The 18,011-nt window shown below is 35.3% G+C and overlaps 11 protein-coding genes across 11 annotated transcripts; 6 read left to right on the top strand and 5 right to left on the bottom strand.

Moving 5' to 3' along the window:
• Nucleotides 1-230: 230 nt before the first annotated feature.
• Nucleotides 231-986, bottom strand: PLN1 (Pln1p; the record flags this gene model as incomplete). The annotated part of the gene is made up of 1 exon (XM_003954851.1): nucleotides 231-986. One exon carries the CDS (start codon nucleotides 984-986, stop codon nucleotides 231-233), a length of 756 nt encoding a protein of 251 aa, XP_003954900.1.
• Nucleotides 987-1,884: 898 nt separating this feature from the next.
• Nucleotides 1,885-3,129, bottom strand: NAP1 (histone chaperone NAP1; the record flags this gene model as incomplete). The annotated part of the gene is made up of 1 exon (XM_003954850.1): nucleotides 1,885-3,129. The coding sequence occupies one exon, from the start codon at nucleotides 3,127-3,129 to the stop codon at nucleotides 1,885-1,887; it is 1,245 nt and encodes a 414-aa protein (XP_003954899.1).
• A 259-nt stretch (nucleotides 3,130-3,388) lies between these two features.
• ADO1 (adenosine kinase) lies at nucleotides 3,389-4,594 on the bottom strand (the record flags this gene model as incomplete). The annotated part of the gene is made up of 1 exon (XM_003954849.1): nucleotides 3,389-4,594. The coding sequence occupies one exon, from the start codon at nucleotides 4,592-4,594 to the stop codon at nucleotides 3,389-3,391; it is 1,206 nt and encodes a 401-aa protein (XP_003954898.1).
• Nucleotides 4,595-5,090: 496 nt separating this feature from the next.
• On the top strand, nucleotides 5,091-5,906 carry TDA4 (Tda4p; the record flags this gene model as incomplete). The annotated part of the gene is made up of 1 exon (XM_003954848.1): nucleotides 5,091-5,906. The coding sequence occupies one exon, from the start codon at nucleotides 5,091-5,093 to the stop codon at nucleotides 5,904-5,906; it is 816 nt and encodes a 271-aa protein (XP_003954897.1).
• Nucleotides 5,907-6,201: 295 nt separating this feature from the next.
• Nucleotides 6,202-7,572, top strand: STE24 (zinc metalloprotease; the record flags this gene model as incomplete). Its single annotated transcript, XM_003954847.1, has 1 exon — nucleotides 6,202-7,572. The coding sequence occupies one exon, from the start codon at nucleotides 6,202-6,204 to the stop codon at nucleotides 7,570-7,572; it is 1,371 nt and encodes a 456-aa protein (XP_003954896.1).
• Nucleotides 7,573-8,392: 820 nt separating this feature from the next.
• Nucleotides 8,393-9,928, top strand: RPN3 (proteasome regulatory particle lid subunit RPN3; the record flags this gene model as incomplete). Its single annotated transcript, XM_003954846.1, has 1 exon — nucleotides 8,393-9,928. One exon carries the CDS (start codon nucleotides 8,393-8,395, stop codon nucleotides 9,926-9,928), a length of 1,536 nt encoding a protein of 511 aa, XP_003954895.1.
• A 69-nt stretch (nucleotides 9,929-9,997) lies between these two features.
• Nucleotides 9,998-10,531, bottom strand: ILM1 (Ilm1p; the record flags this gene model as incomplete). The annotated part of the gene is made up of 1 exon (XM_003954845.1): nucleotides 9,998-10,531. The coding sequence occupies one exon, from the start codon at nucleotides 10,529-10,531 to the stop codon at nucleotides 9,998-10,000; it is 534 nt and encodes a 177-aa protein (XP_003954894.1).
• Nucleotides 10,532-10,713: 182 nt separating this feature from the next.
• On the bottom strand, nucleotides 10,714-12,627 carry JHD2 (histone demethylase; the record flags this gene model as incomplete). The annotated part of the gene is made up of 1 exon (XM_003954844.1): nucleotides 10,714-12,627. The coding sequence occupies one exon, from the start codon at nucleotides 12,625-12,627 to the stop codon at nucleotides 10,714-10,716; it is 1,914 nt and encodes a 637-aa protein (XP_003954893.1).
• A 727-nt stretch (nucleotides 12,628-13,354) lies between these two features.
• Nucleotides 13,355-14,881, top strand: ATP2 (F1F0 ATP synthase subunit beta; the record flags this gene model as incomplete). Its single annotated transcript, XM_003954843.1, has 1 exon — nucleotides 13,355-14,881. The coding sequence occupies one exon, from the start codon at nucleotides 13,355-13,357 to the stop codon at nucleotides 14,879-14,881; it is 1,527 nt and encodes a 508-aa protein (XP_003954892.1).
• Nucleotides 14,882-15,135: 254 nt separating this feature from the next.
• On the top strand, nucleotides 15,136-16,455 carry IBA57 (Iba57p; the record flags this gene model as incomplete). Its single annotated transcript, XM_003954842.1, has 1 exon — nucleotides 15,136-16,455. One exon carries the CDS (start codon nucleotides 15,136-15,138, stop codon nucleotides 16,453-16,455), a length of 1,320 nt encoding a protein of 439 aa, XP_003954891.1.
• Nucleotides 16,456-17,071: 616 nt separating this feature from the next.
• RPS5 (40S ribosomal protein uS7) lies at nucleotides 17,072-17,749 on the top strand (the record flags this gene model as incomplete). Its single annotated transcript, XM_003954841.1, has 1 exon — nucleotides 17,072-17,749. One exon carries the CDS (start codon nucleotides 17,072-17,074, stop codon nucleotides 17,747-17,749), a length of 678 nt encoding a protein of 225 aa, XP_003954890.1.
• Between the last annotated feature and the right edge of the window lie 262 nt (nucleotides 17,750-18,011).

Below are 18,011 nucleotides of genomic sequence, written 5' to 3'. Positions count from 1 at the left end.
TCTCAAGGGAAAGTGGAAGGATAGCTTAAGGCCATCCTATTGAGCGATGAGTTGTTTAAGTGAAATGTAAAAATGATTCAGTACCTTTCTTCCTTAGAGATAAAAAAAAGAAGAAATTTATATACAATTGTTTGAGGATATATACGTACGTATATATATATAGCAATCAGAACATCGCAGTAAGCTAAGAAGAAAATTATTTCCGGTTAAAAGAACCAATTGATTAGATTTTAATTTTCTTGGTTTGTCTTTGTAATGCTTTCATTATTATTTTTCATGGAATTTAATTTTTCTAGAGTTAAATTACCAATATCGATACCGGTAGTGTAAAGTGCCTTTGGAATATTTTGTGATTTATTCAAGTTGTCATGGTAAGTTTTCATTGCTGGTTCGAAGAATTCGTTGTTTAATTTGTCCGTTGTTGGTTTGAATAAGATTTCATATTTTTCCATTGCTTTACCTTGAATATCATTTGAAATATTTCTTGTTGTTACCGTTAATTCTTTAACGTTTGGTAAATTTTCAGAAGAAGTAATCTTATCTTTACTTTGATTACCACTGACAGATTTAAATGGTTTAATGACGAACTCAATTAAGAGAGTGTTGAAGACGTTGGCCATGTAATCGATGTAGAACCAGAATACCCAGAATCCCATTCTATTATTGTGATTTTGGAAATCTTTAATAATTGAATCGACACCTTCTCTTAGAACTAAGAATTCGAAAAGATTATCTACTTTTTGGAAAAGGGTAATAAAACGAGCGTACATATATTTTAATAAAGCTGGGGTCATTTTTGAATCTAGGATTCTATTGACCAAATTTATTTCCGATTCCATGGCCCATTGGATGAAACCAATGACAACTGGGAAAGACTGAGCGATGCTCATCACCTTTTGAACCGACGAATAATTTTGTAAATGATTCAAAGTCACGGACTTAATCTTATCGTTACTCTTTTTATTAGTATTTTCGACTGCTGACATATTTTATTTAGTGGAAAAGCGACAAAACAACTCAAATATGAGAAGATTCTTTCAGTAATAATAAATTTCTACTAAAGAAAGAGAATACTAAGTGATTAAAATGGTTTTGAAAGTAACAACCCTTTGCCTTATATACCCATCCACACTTGCTGCAAGGATCTATAAATTCCGAGAACTAATCTGTCTTTTTTTTTTTTTTTTTTTTTTTCCCTTGAAGCATGCATGACTTTTGGGTTTATCATAATAGAGCTATAAATGGCACTGATAATGATCTTTTAACAGAAAAAGGCAAAACCAGCCAACTTTCATCATGCGCGTGCATTCCACTCATTTCTCTGTCGGATTGAATTCACTGTCGCCGCCGCCGCCGCCGCCGCCCTTAACTGTCGGTAGTCAACTTCTTCTTCTTTCTCTCCATTCACACGCAATTTACTCTACAGATCTGGCCTCCCTTTACTGAATAAGAATGGCCGAAAAAGATGAGCAGAGAACAAAAACGGGAAAGATGTCGTATATGGTGATGTATATTACCGTAATCGGAAATTTGTTACTGGACTTAAGGGCGGATGATGACAAGGCCGGCTGTGCGGATTGGTCTGTGCTTGTCGCTACATAGGGAAACTGCGATGCTCACATGATCTGTCAAGAATTGAGATCAGAGGAATCGAGAACGATGTGTACGTGCATACGCTGTACTACACCATATGTATGTCACATGCGCTGTCAATATAACGTATAAATACTGTCGTACCGTTATCAAAATATGGTAATCATTTTAACTTTAAAAGGTTTTCATATGTTACATGTCTATATGCTTGGTTTGGTGATGGCTTTTTCTGTTATTTTTATACCTTAAACAAGAAATTTTCTTTGTATTTTTTTGCTTTCTTAGCACAGTTTATTGTTGCTTACATTCTGGTGCTTGTTCTGTTCTTCCTGCGAAATCATCTTGTTCATCTTCGTCCTCAGCTTCATCTCCGTATTCGTCTTCGTCTTCATCATCATCATCATCATCATCATATTCATCTTCCTCATTTAAATATTCAAACTCTAAAGCTGTGCCAGTAAACCAGTCCACAGCTCTTGGAACCAACTTATCCTTGATTTGTTCACCGAGTGAGTAATCGAGGGCTAGACGTGCTTCCAAATCTTCTTCATCTTCATCAAATTCCTCTTCTTCATCTTCATCTCTTTCTTCCTCCTCATTATTTGGCTTAGGTGGGTCAAAGAAATTGAAAAATGACGCAATGGGTGTCAATTTTTCAATTGTACGCACTTGCTTAGTCGTCTTATTTCTTTGTTTTCTCATTTCTACTTCTACGGTCACATTACTACCGTTACTCTTCCAATCAATTTCTTCACCCTCAGCATGATCATATATAAAATCACCAGAATATCCTAATTCACTTTGATAATAATATGTCTTAGTCAAAGTCTCATTTGTGAAAAAACCATTATTTTCTTTATCGAATATGAAAGTTAATTTAAAACCTGGTTTACCTTCCGTCAAATACTCTAATTTAATATCAAGTAAATGATCTAACACTTCTGCATCTCTATCAGTAATGGTTTCATTAACGATAGGAACATTTTCCAAAGCTGTCAACCAGAAAGATGGAATACCTCTAATCTTTTCTTCTGAGTCCTCACGAACGCCTTCTTCTTGTTCTTCTTCTCCATCGATTTCTCTTCCCTTAGAAATTTCTTCTTCTGTGGGTTCAACATTACCAGAAACAATACCAGAACGACGCTCAAATAATGGCTTATAAAGATTCAAATATTTGTTTTCTAATTCAAACATCTCAATTTGAAACTCTTTTTCAATCTTGAATAACTCACTTTGTAAATGTTTTAAGCTGAAAATTTTTTCTTTCACTTCCACTGGTAAATTCGATAAATATCCACTATCTTGACCAACTAAATCGCCTAATTTATCTTGAATAGACTGTAATAACAAAGGTTGGTTACTAGATAACACTTTAGAAATATCTTCTTCGTTTATAGTACTTGGCATCTTATCTTTTGAAACTGGATTACCATTCTTTAAATAACTGTTTAATACACTAGCTGGGGTATTATGTGGAGTTGGAGCATTTTCAATCTTCATAGATGATTTTGGTTTCGTCTTAATTGGTGATGACATCTTCCTCTGTGAAAAATAATCGTGTACTTTCTACCAATACTGATTAAGAGAATAACTATGAAAGAAATTTTGTAACAACTCATAATTTTTCCTTTTTCTTTCTCGTTCGTTCTTTTTATACATCCCACTATTTTTCTCTCTCTCTCTCTCAAAATTCCACGCATAAAAGAAAAACGGCGCATCGTTGTTGATGATTAGCAATTTTACAAGTAATATTTAAAAATGATTTGATTAACTATGAAGTATATACAATTATATCTTATGGTTTATATTCCAGCTTAGAGGCTGGATAAGATGGACCGACTTCTTGAATAGATAGGGCAGCCAACCATTGACCCATGTCGACACAAGTTTCTAGTGGTTTGTCTTGAGTTAAGCCAGCAACGAAACCAGCTGCAAAGGCATCACCAGCACCATTAGTATCTACAATTTGAGATTTTTCTAATGGCTTGACTGTGAATTGCTTGCTTGTACCATCGGAGGATACTACGACGGTAGGCTCTAATCCGTGTGTGAAGATAACTGTCTTGTTGGCAGATTCACCGATAATGGCTTTAGCAATGGCGACTAAATCAGTCTTGTCACATGAAAGACCGAAGGATTCTGCATATGATTCAGCTTCAGATTCGTTAGCGATCACGTGTGTAGCGTAAGGAAGTGTTCTTTCCAATGCATCTTTGAAGAATTGTGGAATAAATGGTGCACTTAAATTCATGATAAATGGCTTACCAGTTTCCTTTGCATGTTCACCTAATTTGACGATAGCATCCGGAGAAACGGTTAAATGGAAGCCACCGATGTAGAAGAGCTTAGCGTTAGTTACTACAGACCAGTGATTATCTAAATGTTCAGGTTTGAAATGATTGGCAGCACCTAAATCAGTAACAAGAGATCTGTCATGATTGGTGATTAGAGCAGCACATTTACCGGTACCGATATTTTCTTGCACCTGATACATGGAAATTACACCAGCCTTTTCATTTTCATTTGATAATTTGGCAGAGAACTTATCGTTACCAACAGAACCGAAATAGCCAACTTGACCTTTTCCGAGAATATAAGCAGCACCTCTAGCAGTGTTTTGTGCAGCACCACCAGCAACAAATTTAACGTCTGGGAAATCTAAGATTTCGTCGTAGATGCTCATCTTTGGATCATTGGAAATGGCGTCGACTAAGATAGCATCGTTAGCTTTCAGGTCATATTTGGCCAAATATTCTTGATCGACAGTGGCTTGTAAATCCAACAACGGATTACCTAGACATACTAATTTTGGTGATTCTGACATTGTTCTATGATCGATACGTATTGTCCTGAGATGAGAATCAATCAATCTAACTCTACGAACCAATTTATGATTGCCTTCAATGTCAAAAATCGAAAAATTTCTCGAAATTTCCGATGAAACTACTGTCGCTCGCCTCGTGAGAAGCGAGTGTATCACGTGCCCCTTCGACTTTAACATCTTCCGTCTGTACGGGGTCTTACTAGTAGAGTTGGAGTAGAATAAGTGATGAGATTCGTTTTACAAGTCCAGAGTTATGCACTTATTGTTGTATAGTAATTATCGTTTTCTGCTCTTCAATGTGGTAAATACATGCCTTTTTTCGTTGTGGTTTACTTCCTGGATCTTTGCGATAGTGGAGAAAGAAAATGGGCCCGTTTTGTTGAGTAATAAAAGAGTTGAATATGCTGCCTATAAAATAAGATATTGAATCAATTCGTTGAGTATACTCTGTGGCATATACATATATAATTGTACTTTCGATCTGTCTTCTTATAGTTTCTTACATCCATATTTTCTCTGAAGAAAAGTCTTTCTGTAAGCGTTCAAGACATCTAACATTTTTAATAATTAGACTTTTTTTGTAACGCTGATCATCAATATAAAGATTTAATAACATAGGCATACTATAGAACGATATCCACCGATTGCTTACACCGAACTAGATAACAAAACAATGCTTGCAATCAACTCTGATCCTCTATTGAAGTTTTCAATTTTTCCTGATTCAGAAAACTTATATTTGAAACATTTACATGAAATTGTAATCTCATTTATATTTTACAATCTATTAGCCAGTTACGTGGCTCCAAAATTAAACTCTTTGATATTCAAGAGAAGTTACAACGATATAAAAAATAAAAAGAGCAAGATTGACTTCGATATTCATACAGTATCCATGTTTCAAGCGTTTATTTCTCTTTACATTCTCTATCCAACATTATTTCTTCCAGTCAATCTAGATATTACCAGTTACCACGATGATTTATCTTCTATGGTTGCAGCATTGAGTATCGGATATTTCTTATGGGATCTTTCCATTTGTATCAAACACTTCAGCCTGTATGGTATCGAATTTACTGCACATGCCCTGGCTTCACTGTATATTATGTTCGTCACATTGAAGCCATTGTGCCAACATTGGATTGGAAAATTCTTGTTATTTGAAGCTAGTACACCATTTGTTAACATCAACTGGTATATCATTCAACTGAATGGGTCAAACAAGAATAAAGTACCTATGCTAATCAATGTTATTAATGGACTTTGCTTAATGGCGGTTTTCTTCCTAGTACGTCTCTGCTGGGGTTGCATTGCCAATGTTTTATTCTTTAAGCAAATTTGGGAAGCTAGATCAGAAATACCAACTATTAGATCATTAATCTTAGTTGGGTTAAACATTACTCTTTTTGCATTGAACTTTATATGGTTTTCAAAGATGATCAAGATTGCCAAAAAATTGGCAGGCAAATCATCAGTCAAGAAAGCCTAAAATGGGCAGTGAACAATATATATAAAACATACACTGTATTTTTATGAGCGACTGGAAAAACAGATATAGGACAATTTTGTTAATTGCAATTGACAAGACTATCATTATAAACTCTATTTATTTATATAATTTATTGGCTCTTCGGCTTCATTACAATTTCTAGTACGTGCATGTCATACACGGTAGCGCACCCTCAGAGAAGGGAAAAAAACCACTTCGAAAAACTTCTAAACACATCAACCTTTAAGTGACATACGTTTCAAATTATTTCGAAAAATATCAATATAACCCATCAATGAATGTGTTTGAATCTCTACAATCTATGGTTGATAGACCTAATATCCCATGGAAATCTATTATATTAGGCTTTACGTTTGGCCAATTCGTATTTGAAACATATCTATCATACCGTCAATATAAAGTCCTGTCTAAAAAAGAATTACCTCCCGTTTTGGCTAATGAAATCGACAAAGAGACCTTCGAGAAATCTGAAGAATATTCCAAGGCCAAAATCAAATTTTCGATCACTTCTGACATATACAGTTTGATTCAAAAATTTTGCTTTATTCAACTCGACTTATATCCACGTTTATGGAGTTGGGGTAACCATGTAGCATCATTTATCCTGCCTGCTAGATTCGCTGCCGTCTCAACAGTTGCGCAAAGTCTTTGGTTTCTTCTAGTCATCTCAAATATTTCTACTGTTTTAGATTTGCCATTTTCTTACTACAGTCACTTCGTTTTAGAAGAGAAATTCGGCTTCAATAAGATTACCGTCAAATTATGGATAACTGACATGATTAAAAGCAGTTTATTAGGTGTTGCTATCGGCGGTCCAGTTCTTTATGTCTTTTTGAAGATTTTTGACATGTTTGAAACAAATTTCCTTTGGTATATCTGTCTCTTTATTTTTGTCGTCCAAATCTTAGCAATCACTATTGTACCAGTTTTCATTATGCCATTATTCAATAAGTTTACACCATTAGAAGATGGAGAATTGAAAACTTCAATTGAAAAATTAGCCAAGAGCGTTAACTTCCCATTAGATAAGATATTTGTTATCGATGGTTCCAAGAGATCATCTCATTCAAACGCTTATTTCACAGGTCTACCATTCACAAGCAAGCGTATTGTGTTATTTGACACTCTAGTCAATACCAGTTCTGTCGATGAAATCACAGCTGTTTTAGCACACGAAATTGGACACTGGCAGAAAAATCATATATTAAACATGATTATTTTCAGTCAACTACACACAGTTGCTATCTTTTCCCTCTTCACCAGTGTTTACCGTAACTTATCATTTTACAGTACTTTTGGATTCCATTTAGGCGAATCATCCTTATCCACCTCGAATGCAATCTTCACAAATGGCTTCCCTATCATCATCGGATTCATGTTTTTCAGTGACTTATTATCCCCAATGGAGTGTGGTATGCAGTTCATGATGAGTTTAATTTCAAGAGTTCATGAATACCAAGCTGATGCGTATGCAAAGATGTTAGGTTTCGAAAACGATCTATGCCATGCCTTGATTAATCTACAAATTAAGAATTTATCCACAATGAACGTTGACTCATTGTATTCAAGTTACCATTATTCTCATCCAACATTAGCAGAAAGATTAACTGCATTAAATTATGTCAGCGAGAAGAAGAAGGAATAATTCCTTTCCAAAGCTCCCCACATAAATATATATGATGTAATTCTGTATACAATGCAAAATGCAAAAATCGAAGTTCATTATATTATATTTGATGGGCCATCGATGGCCCATTTTTTAGTCTAGGTTTTATTCACTTCTATAAAGGTATTCATTATATTGGAAAACACGGGGAAGGGAGTAGACAGACAATATCAAGTTTCAAGAATAAATAGTATGGTGATAATGCGACTAACGACAACCAATAAAATCTTTCGCAATACCTAACACTAACTCACATGTGCATTATAAGAATGCCTATAACCAATATGTTCCGAGAGATCATTTTCAGATACATTTAGCTGGTTTTGTCACGATAAAAAATATATGGTATTATTCATAATATCATTAGAATAACTCAACGAACTACGACCTTACCTCTACACCGTATTATGGGCATTGGAGCCAGCAAGCCTGTGAAGTTCAAGCGGTGAAATACGACCCATACAAAAATATGCCATATTCTACTGGAAGCTACAAAAGTTCTACACTATATTGCAGGCCTCGCCAACCATTGCAGCACTTCATGTGGCGGATCTAGCCTCTTATTTACCCTTTACTTAAATCTGCCTGCCTTCGAACTCTGTTGAGATTTGTAATATTCAAAGAAATTGAATCCTTCTCTAATTTCATTTTTGAAATAAATCCCGGGTAATGAATTTATTCTCGAAATTGAAAAAAAGAACATGTAGAAAGCGAGTTTGCCACCCTACAATAAGGAAGATTGAGCATTAGCGGTCCTCAAATTAGACAGTAAGATTCCATTCCTAACCACAACAAGACTATGAGTACTGAAGATATGATGGAAATTGACACCACAGGCGATGGTAAGTCTGTGAATGTCAAGTATGTCGAAGAGAATTCCATGGACAGAATCCTTGATTCGTTAAAGGAAATATCTAAAACCTCTACAACTTTGGATTCGCGTTATATCTGGAGAGCTTTGAAGGATTTAAGCGCTATTAGAAAGACGTGCTTGGATTCTGCCACATTATCTGCACTAGTCAATATCCTATATCCAGACTCTTCTTCCTTCAAGGTTCCATTATTAAAAATGATTAACGAAAACCATAAATCCCAAGTAACAGATTCTGATAAAATTAGATCCAATTATCCTGCCGCATTTTATCAGATTGTTGATTCTGAGGCTAAAGTCATTGATGTGTCTGCTGAATTAAACGGATTTATCCATTTATTAGTCCAATTATATCTTTTGGATAACAAAAAATTTGAAGAATTGAAAATTTTTAACGAAAAAGTTATTATTCCAAAACTTCTATCATATTACAATCAAAGATCATTAGATCTTATTAATGCCAAGCTCTGGTTCTATATTGCCATTGGTAATGAAAAAGTGGGCGAAACGTCAAACGCGGCTTTACGTTCTGAGATGATCAGATTCTTGAAGAGTGCCTCTTTGAAGCATGATAATGAAACAAGAGCAATGCTAATTAATCTAATAATCAGAAGCTATCTTTCTGCAGGTGAGGTTGAATCTGCATCCGATTTTGTAAGTAAGGTGGACTTTCCAACATCCGACGTCTCAAGTCCTTTAGAAGCAAGGTACTATTTCTATTTATCCAAAGTAAATGCGATTCAATTAGACTATTCAACAGCTAACGAATATATTATTGCAGCTATTAAAAAAGCACCACATAATTCTAAGAGTTTGGGTTTCCTACAACAAGCAAATAAAATACACTGTGTCATTCAATTACTTATGGGAGATATTCCTGAACTTTCATTTTTCCATCAACCTGACATGGAACATTCATTATATGCATATTTCCACTTAACAAACACTGTTAAAATTGGTGACTTGAAAAAATTTACTTCCGTAATAACAAAGTATAAGCAACAGTTTATTCAGGATGGTAACTACCAACTTTGTGTTAGACTGAGATCAAATGTCATTAAAACGGGTATTAGAATTATTTCTTTAACCTATAAAAAGGTTTCCTTAAAAGATATATGTTTGAAGCTGCGTTTAGATTCAGAACAGACTGTTGAATATATGGTTTCAAGAGCTATAAGAGATGGTGTTATTCAAGCGAATATCAACCATGAAAAAGGTTATGTAGAAACTTCTGAAGTACTAAACATTTATGACACAAAAGAACCACAACAAATATTTGATGAAAGAATCAGATTTGTGAATCAATTACATGATGAAAGTATCATTGCGATGAGATTTCCACAAGATAATAAGAAAAAGAAGAATGGAGATAGTAAAAACAATCAACAAGACGATCTTAATGACATGGAAATGTTGGATGATTTATCTGACTTATCGGATATTGATGATCTCGGATTCCTATAGTTTACAACTGTTTTATTTGTAAAATGAAAACGATAAATGTAAAGATATATCTAAATATATAGTAAAATTTCAATCACTATGTTCTTCAACAGGTAATACTTCAGAATGCTCTTTCTTTGATTCAAAAGGTTCATCTTCAGTGAGGAATTCCTCATTAATGAATTTACTTCTTTGATTCACTTCGTTGTTTTTCTCCTCTCTTAATGCACTGTAAATAATAAAATTGATCCAAACCTCAGAAAATGAGTAAACAAAAACAGAATTGTTGTGCAAATATAGGTTACTTTCCCACATGTACGACAATGTAGTAAAAACAAAAAACAACAACATTCTCACAGGTACGATGGAATAAAAGTACATAGTGTTGTTTTCTAATAATGGAATAAAGTCTAAGAGAGCCAAATATGCAAATAATACACCAAATAATCCTAGTTGTGCATTATACTTTGATAAAGTCAACGATGGCAAATTCATCGCATCAGTGAAAGTTTGGAAATATGAGTTCTCCAAAATGACATTGATGTCTTTGAAACAAAAGAAGGAAATGGTAAGAAGAAACACTATTCTAAAGAACAGAGTATTTACTGAGTTTAATGCTGCCATTTATTTACCTTATTTGTATGCTTATTATTCCTAACGTAAATGTTAACAGTTAACAGTGTTCTTTTGTCTCTGGATTTTTAGATGTATCTGCGGAAAAAGCGCAATGGCGAACGTCAAAATGACAGTAATAAACGAGGAAAATGAATTGAATATGTTAATACTATCTACTATTTAGAATTTTGTTACATTTTATCTAGCTTAGTGCCTGACTGCTTCAGTAATTGACTAACTTCTCTAAAAGCCTTGCTATAATACAGTTTATCGTATGGATGAAGGAGTAATGGATCTCTCTCCAACATCTTCGAATAATCCTCCAAACAATATACCTCACCCTTCGCAATATTACTAGTGTCCATCGTAATTACTCTTCTTTTCTTGTTTGGGCTCAAATCATTTGCTGAATTTTTATTGTGTAGGACAAAGGACCATGAACAAATAGTACCGCAGCTAGAACAAAATATATAATCGTCTGTAATTCCTAAATCATCAAAGTTAGATACCAATACGCTAGTCTCCAACAAGCTTAAAATTTTCCTACTCATCCTCAAATTTTTATTATAAACTGTCAATAAACTTGAGTAGCATGATCTAACAAAGGATACATTATGAGTATTAGTTGCATCATATGAAAACTCTCTCAAAATATTGATAACCAATTCAAAGCAATCAAAAATTGATTGTTTTTTGGTTATTTTGTAGTCGTTTATTGATTGAATACCATACTTCAACCAATCTTCAGTAATGAAATTGACCGCTTCGTTCAAATTGAAGCCGGTATTAAAACCTGAATGATAGCATTTAGGAAACGTTATTATATACTCATTTGGGTTTTGAATTGCTTTGAACACCGGTATCTGTTCAAGCTCATATGGAGATATCAAAGAAATTAACTGGTGCATCAGATCAGGTTGCTTAACAAACAGATCTGGCGCTCTTTTTCTCAATTGCCTTTCAAACTTTTCTTTATAGAACTCCGGTATACTATACCACACTTTCGAACAACCTTTATACTGATAATTTATGCTATAAGTATATTGATCTTCCACATGCCAACAAAACGTCGAAAATTTTGAACCAACATAGAGCCATGGTATAGTCATTCCAGATATGTTTTTCGTCGATAAATTATTGAATAATGACTCTGCGCAGGTTGGAAGATTACTCAAATTCATTGGATGCATGGAACTGACTTTTGTATTTCTCATTTGCAAATCTGCTCCATACCTTACAATTTTATTATTATCTATGTTATTTACAATGGACCAGAACTCATTTTCAAGTTTTGGAATATCTGGAGTCTCTACATCATCTGAACAAAATAATTTCTCAAATTCGTCAATCATATACTGTTCTTTTTCCACCCTAAATCCGTAGTAACCATTACCTATAATGCAGTTTTGACAAATGCCATTAGATATCCGAGTGCAGTAGGAATGAAACCATTTACCACATGAGTCACACATTATCAGATGACTGTCATGATGACAAACCAAGCAATATTCGTCATCCTCACCATCCTCAGAGCTGTCGTCTTGCGAATCAGGACCTTCTAATAAGGATTTAGGGTAAATATCTGGAATGATATACCTGTTTTGAGTGAGATAAACGTAGTAATCATTTAGATAGGCCTCAAAAATTGGATGTACATTTACCTGAAACTTTTTCATTAAATGTCTCCATAATGCAGCATCCGACACAATATGTTTAATATCGCGATAAACTAGATTATCATCATTGGAATAGAATCTCAGAACCTCAATGAATATATCGTATAAGAAAAGTCTTTGGTTAGTAACGTCTGTCGTAACGTAACAATATGGAACCAACTTCTTCTTTTTACTCAAATTGAAGTTGTTGAGTTGCTTAAAGAAGAGCAGGCGACATCTATTGACAATTTGAAGCTGAGATAGGTGTTGTAGTCGAACATTGAACCGAAAAGTTTTGACATCTATCGATAAGTTGTCTACAATTTGAGGTGGAATCAACTTAATCATGCCAAAATTCTTCCCTAGCCTTTTTATCCTAGGCTGGGACAGATAATCCAATGGATGATCAAACTCCTCCTTTGTTGGGTACACAGTTGGTATTTCTAGCATAATTTCTTGGTTATTCAAGCCATTACCAAAGCTCATTGTTGCTATGAAAGTGTCAACTTCTTTTTCAAGGGAAACCTGCCATCGGATTAGCAATGTCGGACTTTTTCTCTCTTACTGAGAAAGTACTCTACCTAACTAAAAGGTATAACAGCAAGCCAACCTACATAGAGTTATAAAACCTAAAAGTTTCAGCGTGCCAAATGTTCAATAAGCTCACTAGCTATATAAGATGCTGGTAGGAAGTGCGCTTTCTACAGAGCTTTATATATATAGACATATTAGCTACAAACAGCATATAGTCCCCACAACTCTACATGCAATTGTTCCTACAGAGAATAACATTATAAGCCTAATATATACTTACTATATCTACTTAACCTTCCATTGAATGCTCTCTTTTATAAATGTGCGTCCATTCCAAGGAAAAAATTTCCCATCAGCGGCTAACTTTTGCCCTTCCGCTTTTTTGGATCCGCAAGAAAATTTCATATTACCCGGCATAAATCTTTACACCACATATTAGTTTTCCTGGCCAATAAGTCTCGAAAAATTAATTAGCTACATTTTTTTTTTTGTTAAAAATCCAATGGGAAGGGGGAAGAAGGTCAGTCATCGTATATATACGCATTGGTATCACAAATACTTAGGTTTATTAGGCTTCGATATCCTACATTGAAGCTTTAGTGTTCTGACTTATCGAGCAACCAAATACATTTACATATATCCAATGGCATTGGTGGGACTATACAGGACAGCAGCTACACGAGCTGCGCTTCGAACTTTCAATTATGCTGTAATGGGAAGGTCGATGGCAACTGCAGCAGCAGCCAATAACCAATCAATAGGGAAAATTAAAGCTGTAATTGGTGCCGTCGTTGATGTGCAATTTGATCAGAACAAGTTACCAGCTATCTTAAATGCATTGGAAGTGAAAACATCGAACGATAGTAGATTAGTGTTAGAAGTAGCACAGCATCTAGGAGAGGATACTGTAAGGACAATTGCTATGGATGGTACGGAAGGTTTAGTTCGTGGGGAAAAAGTGATCGACACAGGATCTCCTATATCTGTACCAGTGGGGAGAGAAACACTAGGTAGAATTATAAATGTAATTGGTGAACCAATTGATGAGAGAGGACCAATTAATTCAAAATTGAGGAAACCAATTCATGCCGACCCTCCTTCATTTGCCGAGCAGTCCACTTCAGCAGAAGTCTTAGAAACAGGTATTAAAGTCGTAGATCTATTGGCACCATATGCTAGGGGTGGTAAAATTGGCCTATTCGGTGGTGCTGGTGTTGGTAAAACCGTCTTTATCCAAGAATTAATCAATAATATCGCAAAAGCTCATGGTGGGTTTTCAGTTTTCACTGGTGTCGGTGAAAGAACTAGAGAAGGTAACGATCTTTATAGAGAAATGAAGGAAACTGGGGTCATCAACTTAGAAGGTGAATCAAAAGTTGCTTTGGTCTTCGGTCAAATGAATGAACCTCCAGGAGCAAGAGCAAGAGTCGCTTTAACTGGGTTGACTATCGCTGAATATTTCAGGGATGAAGAAGGTCAAGATGTGCTGTTGTTCATTGACAATATCTTCAGGTTCACACAGGCTGGTTCCGAAGTTTCTGCCCTACTAGGCCGTATCCCATCAGCTGTCGGTTATCAGCCGACTTTGGCAACCGATATGGGTCTTCTACAGGAAAGAATTACGACTACCAAAAAGGGTTCAGTTACTTCAGTTCAAGCAGTTTATGTCCCCGCTGATGATTTAACCGATCCTGCTCCAGCCACAACTTTTGCTCATTTAGATGCCACGACGGTCTTATCTAGAAGTATCTCCGAATTAGGTATTTATCCTGCAGTGGACCCACTAGATTCAAAATCAAGACTATTGGATGCCGCTGTTGTTGGACAAGAACACTACAACGTAGCCACCAAAGTGCAGGAAACGTTACAAACTTACAAGTCTCTACAAGATATTATCGCTATTTTAGGTATGGATGAATTATCAGAACAAGATAAATTGACTGTTGAAAGAGCAAGAAAGATACAAAGATTTTTGTCGCAGCCTTTTGCCGTGGCAGAAGTCTTTACTGGTATTCCAGGCAAACTGGTTAGGCTAAAAGATACAATTGCTTCATTCAAAGCTGTTTTAGATGGTAAATATGACGATATTCCTGAAAATGCCTTCTACATGGTGGGTGGCATCGAAGATGTGGTAGCAAAGGCTGAAAAACTCGCTGCTGAAGCTAAATGATCAATCATTAAAAGTAAATAAGGAAACGACAAGCGTATCAATATTTTTTCTGTAAGTAAATATAGTTTCCATAAAAGTATATAATTTTCTTAAGTATTCTAAATTTCATGCCAATATTTGTATTCAAAACATGACTTCCCCCCATCGCTGCGCAATGTACCAGGAAAAAAAAGGTATATTAGTCAGTCACACATTAATCTTATAACAGAACAAGGAAGGATACTACTACACTCTATCATGCTGATAATACTTCAATGATAAGAACGAATAATATTGCTTTCAAGACTGTTAGGAGGTATACTTCCTCAAAACCTGATGGTATTCTAAGATATGCAAAGTTAACCGAAAAATCATACTTGAAGATACACGGCCCCGATACGATTAAATTCCTAAATGGATTAGTTACTTCAAAATTACTGCCCAATTTCACCAAAAAGAATTTGACTACCGTGACTGAGAAATCTAGGGCGATAAATCTGCCTTTCAGCCTCCACGATTCCAATGTGGGCATATATAATGATGTTGGTATCAACGATGAATTCTACATCTCAAGGTTTGGGCAATACACAGGTTTCCTAAACGGTAGAGGTAAACTAATCACTGATTCAATCATATATCCACTATTTGATAAGGCTCCATACCCTGAGTTCTACTTGGAATTTAATAAAAATATAGTCCATAAAATGCATACTTTTTTACAACATCATAAATTACTGAGTAAATTCAAGTTAAATACAGAAAAATTGCAAACGTGGGACGTATCGATCGGATTTCCAACCGTTGAAGAACACGATGAAAATCCTTGGGTTGGCAATATTCTAAATCCCATGATGTCTATTCAAAATCCAGAGGATGCCCTTTCTTTTATAAATAACGTGAAAACTGCACTTTTCGATGGATATGAGAAGAATATCCTGGGAATTTATGTGGAAAGAAGGACTGATCCGTTAATAAGACAAAATGGTTCGATGCCATTGTCACTTAGACTAGTAACTGACGATACCATTAAGAGCATTTCCAGCATATATAACGAAAAGACTTTCCCATTTAAATTTGACATGAAAGAAGTAGAACCATCATTTTTTAGGAAGCAAAGGTTGACATATGGTATAACTGATGGTACGCAAGATTTCAAATCGGAATCTTTGTTGCCTTTAGAGCTAAATTTTGATAAATGGCATAACGCTGTAAGTGAAAACAAAGGCTGTTATGTGGGACAAGAGTTAACAGCGAGAACATTCTCCACAGGCATTTTGAGAAAAAGAGTTGTACCTGTAACATTACCCAATTTCAAATTATTGGAATCAAACAATGATTATTTTGAAATTCAAGCAAAAAATCCCATACAAGGTTCAGATCCCAATCTTGCTCAAAGCCCATTTGGACAAAGTAAAAATTCTCGTAAGCGGCCTGCTGGAGCACTAGTTGCCCACGAGGGCGATGTTGGACTAGCATTATTAAGAACAGAATACTTCCAAACTGCATTTGGAAATAATAATAAGTTCTATATCCATCTCAATGACACTAAAACAGTGGAAGTACATCCACAAAAGCCTTTCTGGTATAGCGAATGAATTATATAGTATATCTCCGAATCTCTTGTAAATAAATGGAGACGGCATTACCAATCTTATATGTATGCAGAATCTGTGGTTCTATCTTTTCATTTTTTTTAGTTGGACTGTCCAAAACATCTGTACATCCACAACATCTGGTTCCCACATACAATTATTTCGAGTAAAATTTTCATTTTCCGAGATATTTTTGAAGTAAATTTTCTAATTGAGTCGGACGCAACGATTGCAAACTCTTTCTACGTTTGGGGCGAACGCCGGCGGGGCCGTCAGCTAAGGTGGATTCCAGATCTCGCCTGGTTTGGCTTGACCGAACATCCACCTAGCTGTGGAGCGCTGGCCCGTATCCAACCTCGGGCAGTGCAACTGAGCCTAGTGGAGCTGCCATCCCAATACCTTCGGCCTACGTTGACAGGCTCCCAGCCTAACTCTCGCTGCTATATGCCCCTCACTCAATCATCTACGCTCGCGTTTCTTACCACGCATACGGTCAGTATCACCAAATTCTATCAAGATATTTCCAATTATATTATTTTTCAAGATAGTATTTAATTTTGAGTATTGAAAATTCATTCAATATTGAACAAGAAGACCACATACACGACCTACACGAAAAATGTCTGACGTTGAAACTCCAGTTGAAGTTCAAGAAGATTTCGAAGTTGTTGAAGAATTCACCCCAGTTACTTTAGCAACTGCCATTCCAGAAGAAGTTCAAAGAGCTCAAGCTGAAATCAAATTATTTAACAAATGGTCTTTTGAAGATGTCGAAGTTAAAGATGCTTCTTTAGTCGACTACATCCAAATCAGACAACCAATCTTTGTTGCTCACACTGCTGGTCGTTATGCCAACAAGAGATTCAGAAAGGCTCAATGCCCAATCGTTGAAAGATTAACCAACTCTTTAATGATGAACGGTAGAAACAATGGTAAGAAATTAAAGGCTGTCAGAATCATCAAGCACACTTTAGAAATCATCAACATCTTAACTGACTCTAACCCATTACAAGTTGTTGTTGATGCTATCTCTAACACTGGTCCAAGAGAAGACACTACCAGAGTTGGTGGTGGTGGTGCTGCCAGAAGACAAGCTGTTGATGTTTCTCCATTAAGAAGAGTTAACCAAGCTATTGCTTTATTAACTATCGGTGCTAGAGAAGCTTCTTTCAGAAACATTAAGACCATTGCTGAAACTTTAGCTGAAGAATTAATCAACGCTGCCAAGGGTTCTTCTACTTCTTATGCCATCAAGAAGAAGGATGAATTAGAACGTGTTGCTAAGTCTAACCGTTAAGGAAAAAATTTCAAGACAGAAATACTGTATCCATTTTTATTTCTATTGTATATTTTTTCTTTCATAACTTTTATTGCTAGTATAATCCCAACACAAATATATAAATATTTTGTACAACCTCTTATAGTTAATAACTTCAAAAATACATGACTATTTTAAAAAAAATACTAATTTATCTCTCAAATCTTTGTCTTACTAAGTGTTTAAGAAAAAACATACCTTTTAGTCTCTGTATGCATAAACGTACCTATATATATACACC

Source organism: Kazachstania africana, chromosome 1 (genome assembly GCF_000304475.1).
Source record: "Kazachstania africana CBS 2517 chromosome 1, complete genome".
In the NCBI taxonomy this organism is placed as follows: domain Eukaryota; kingdom Fungi; phylum Ascomycota; class Saccharomycetes; order Saccharomycetales; family Saccharomycetaceae; genus Kazachstania; species Kazachstania africana.
This window is presented reverse-complemented; position numbering and strand designations above follow the sequence as displayed.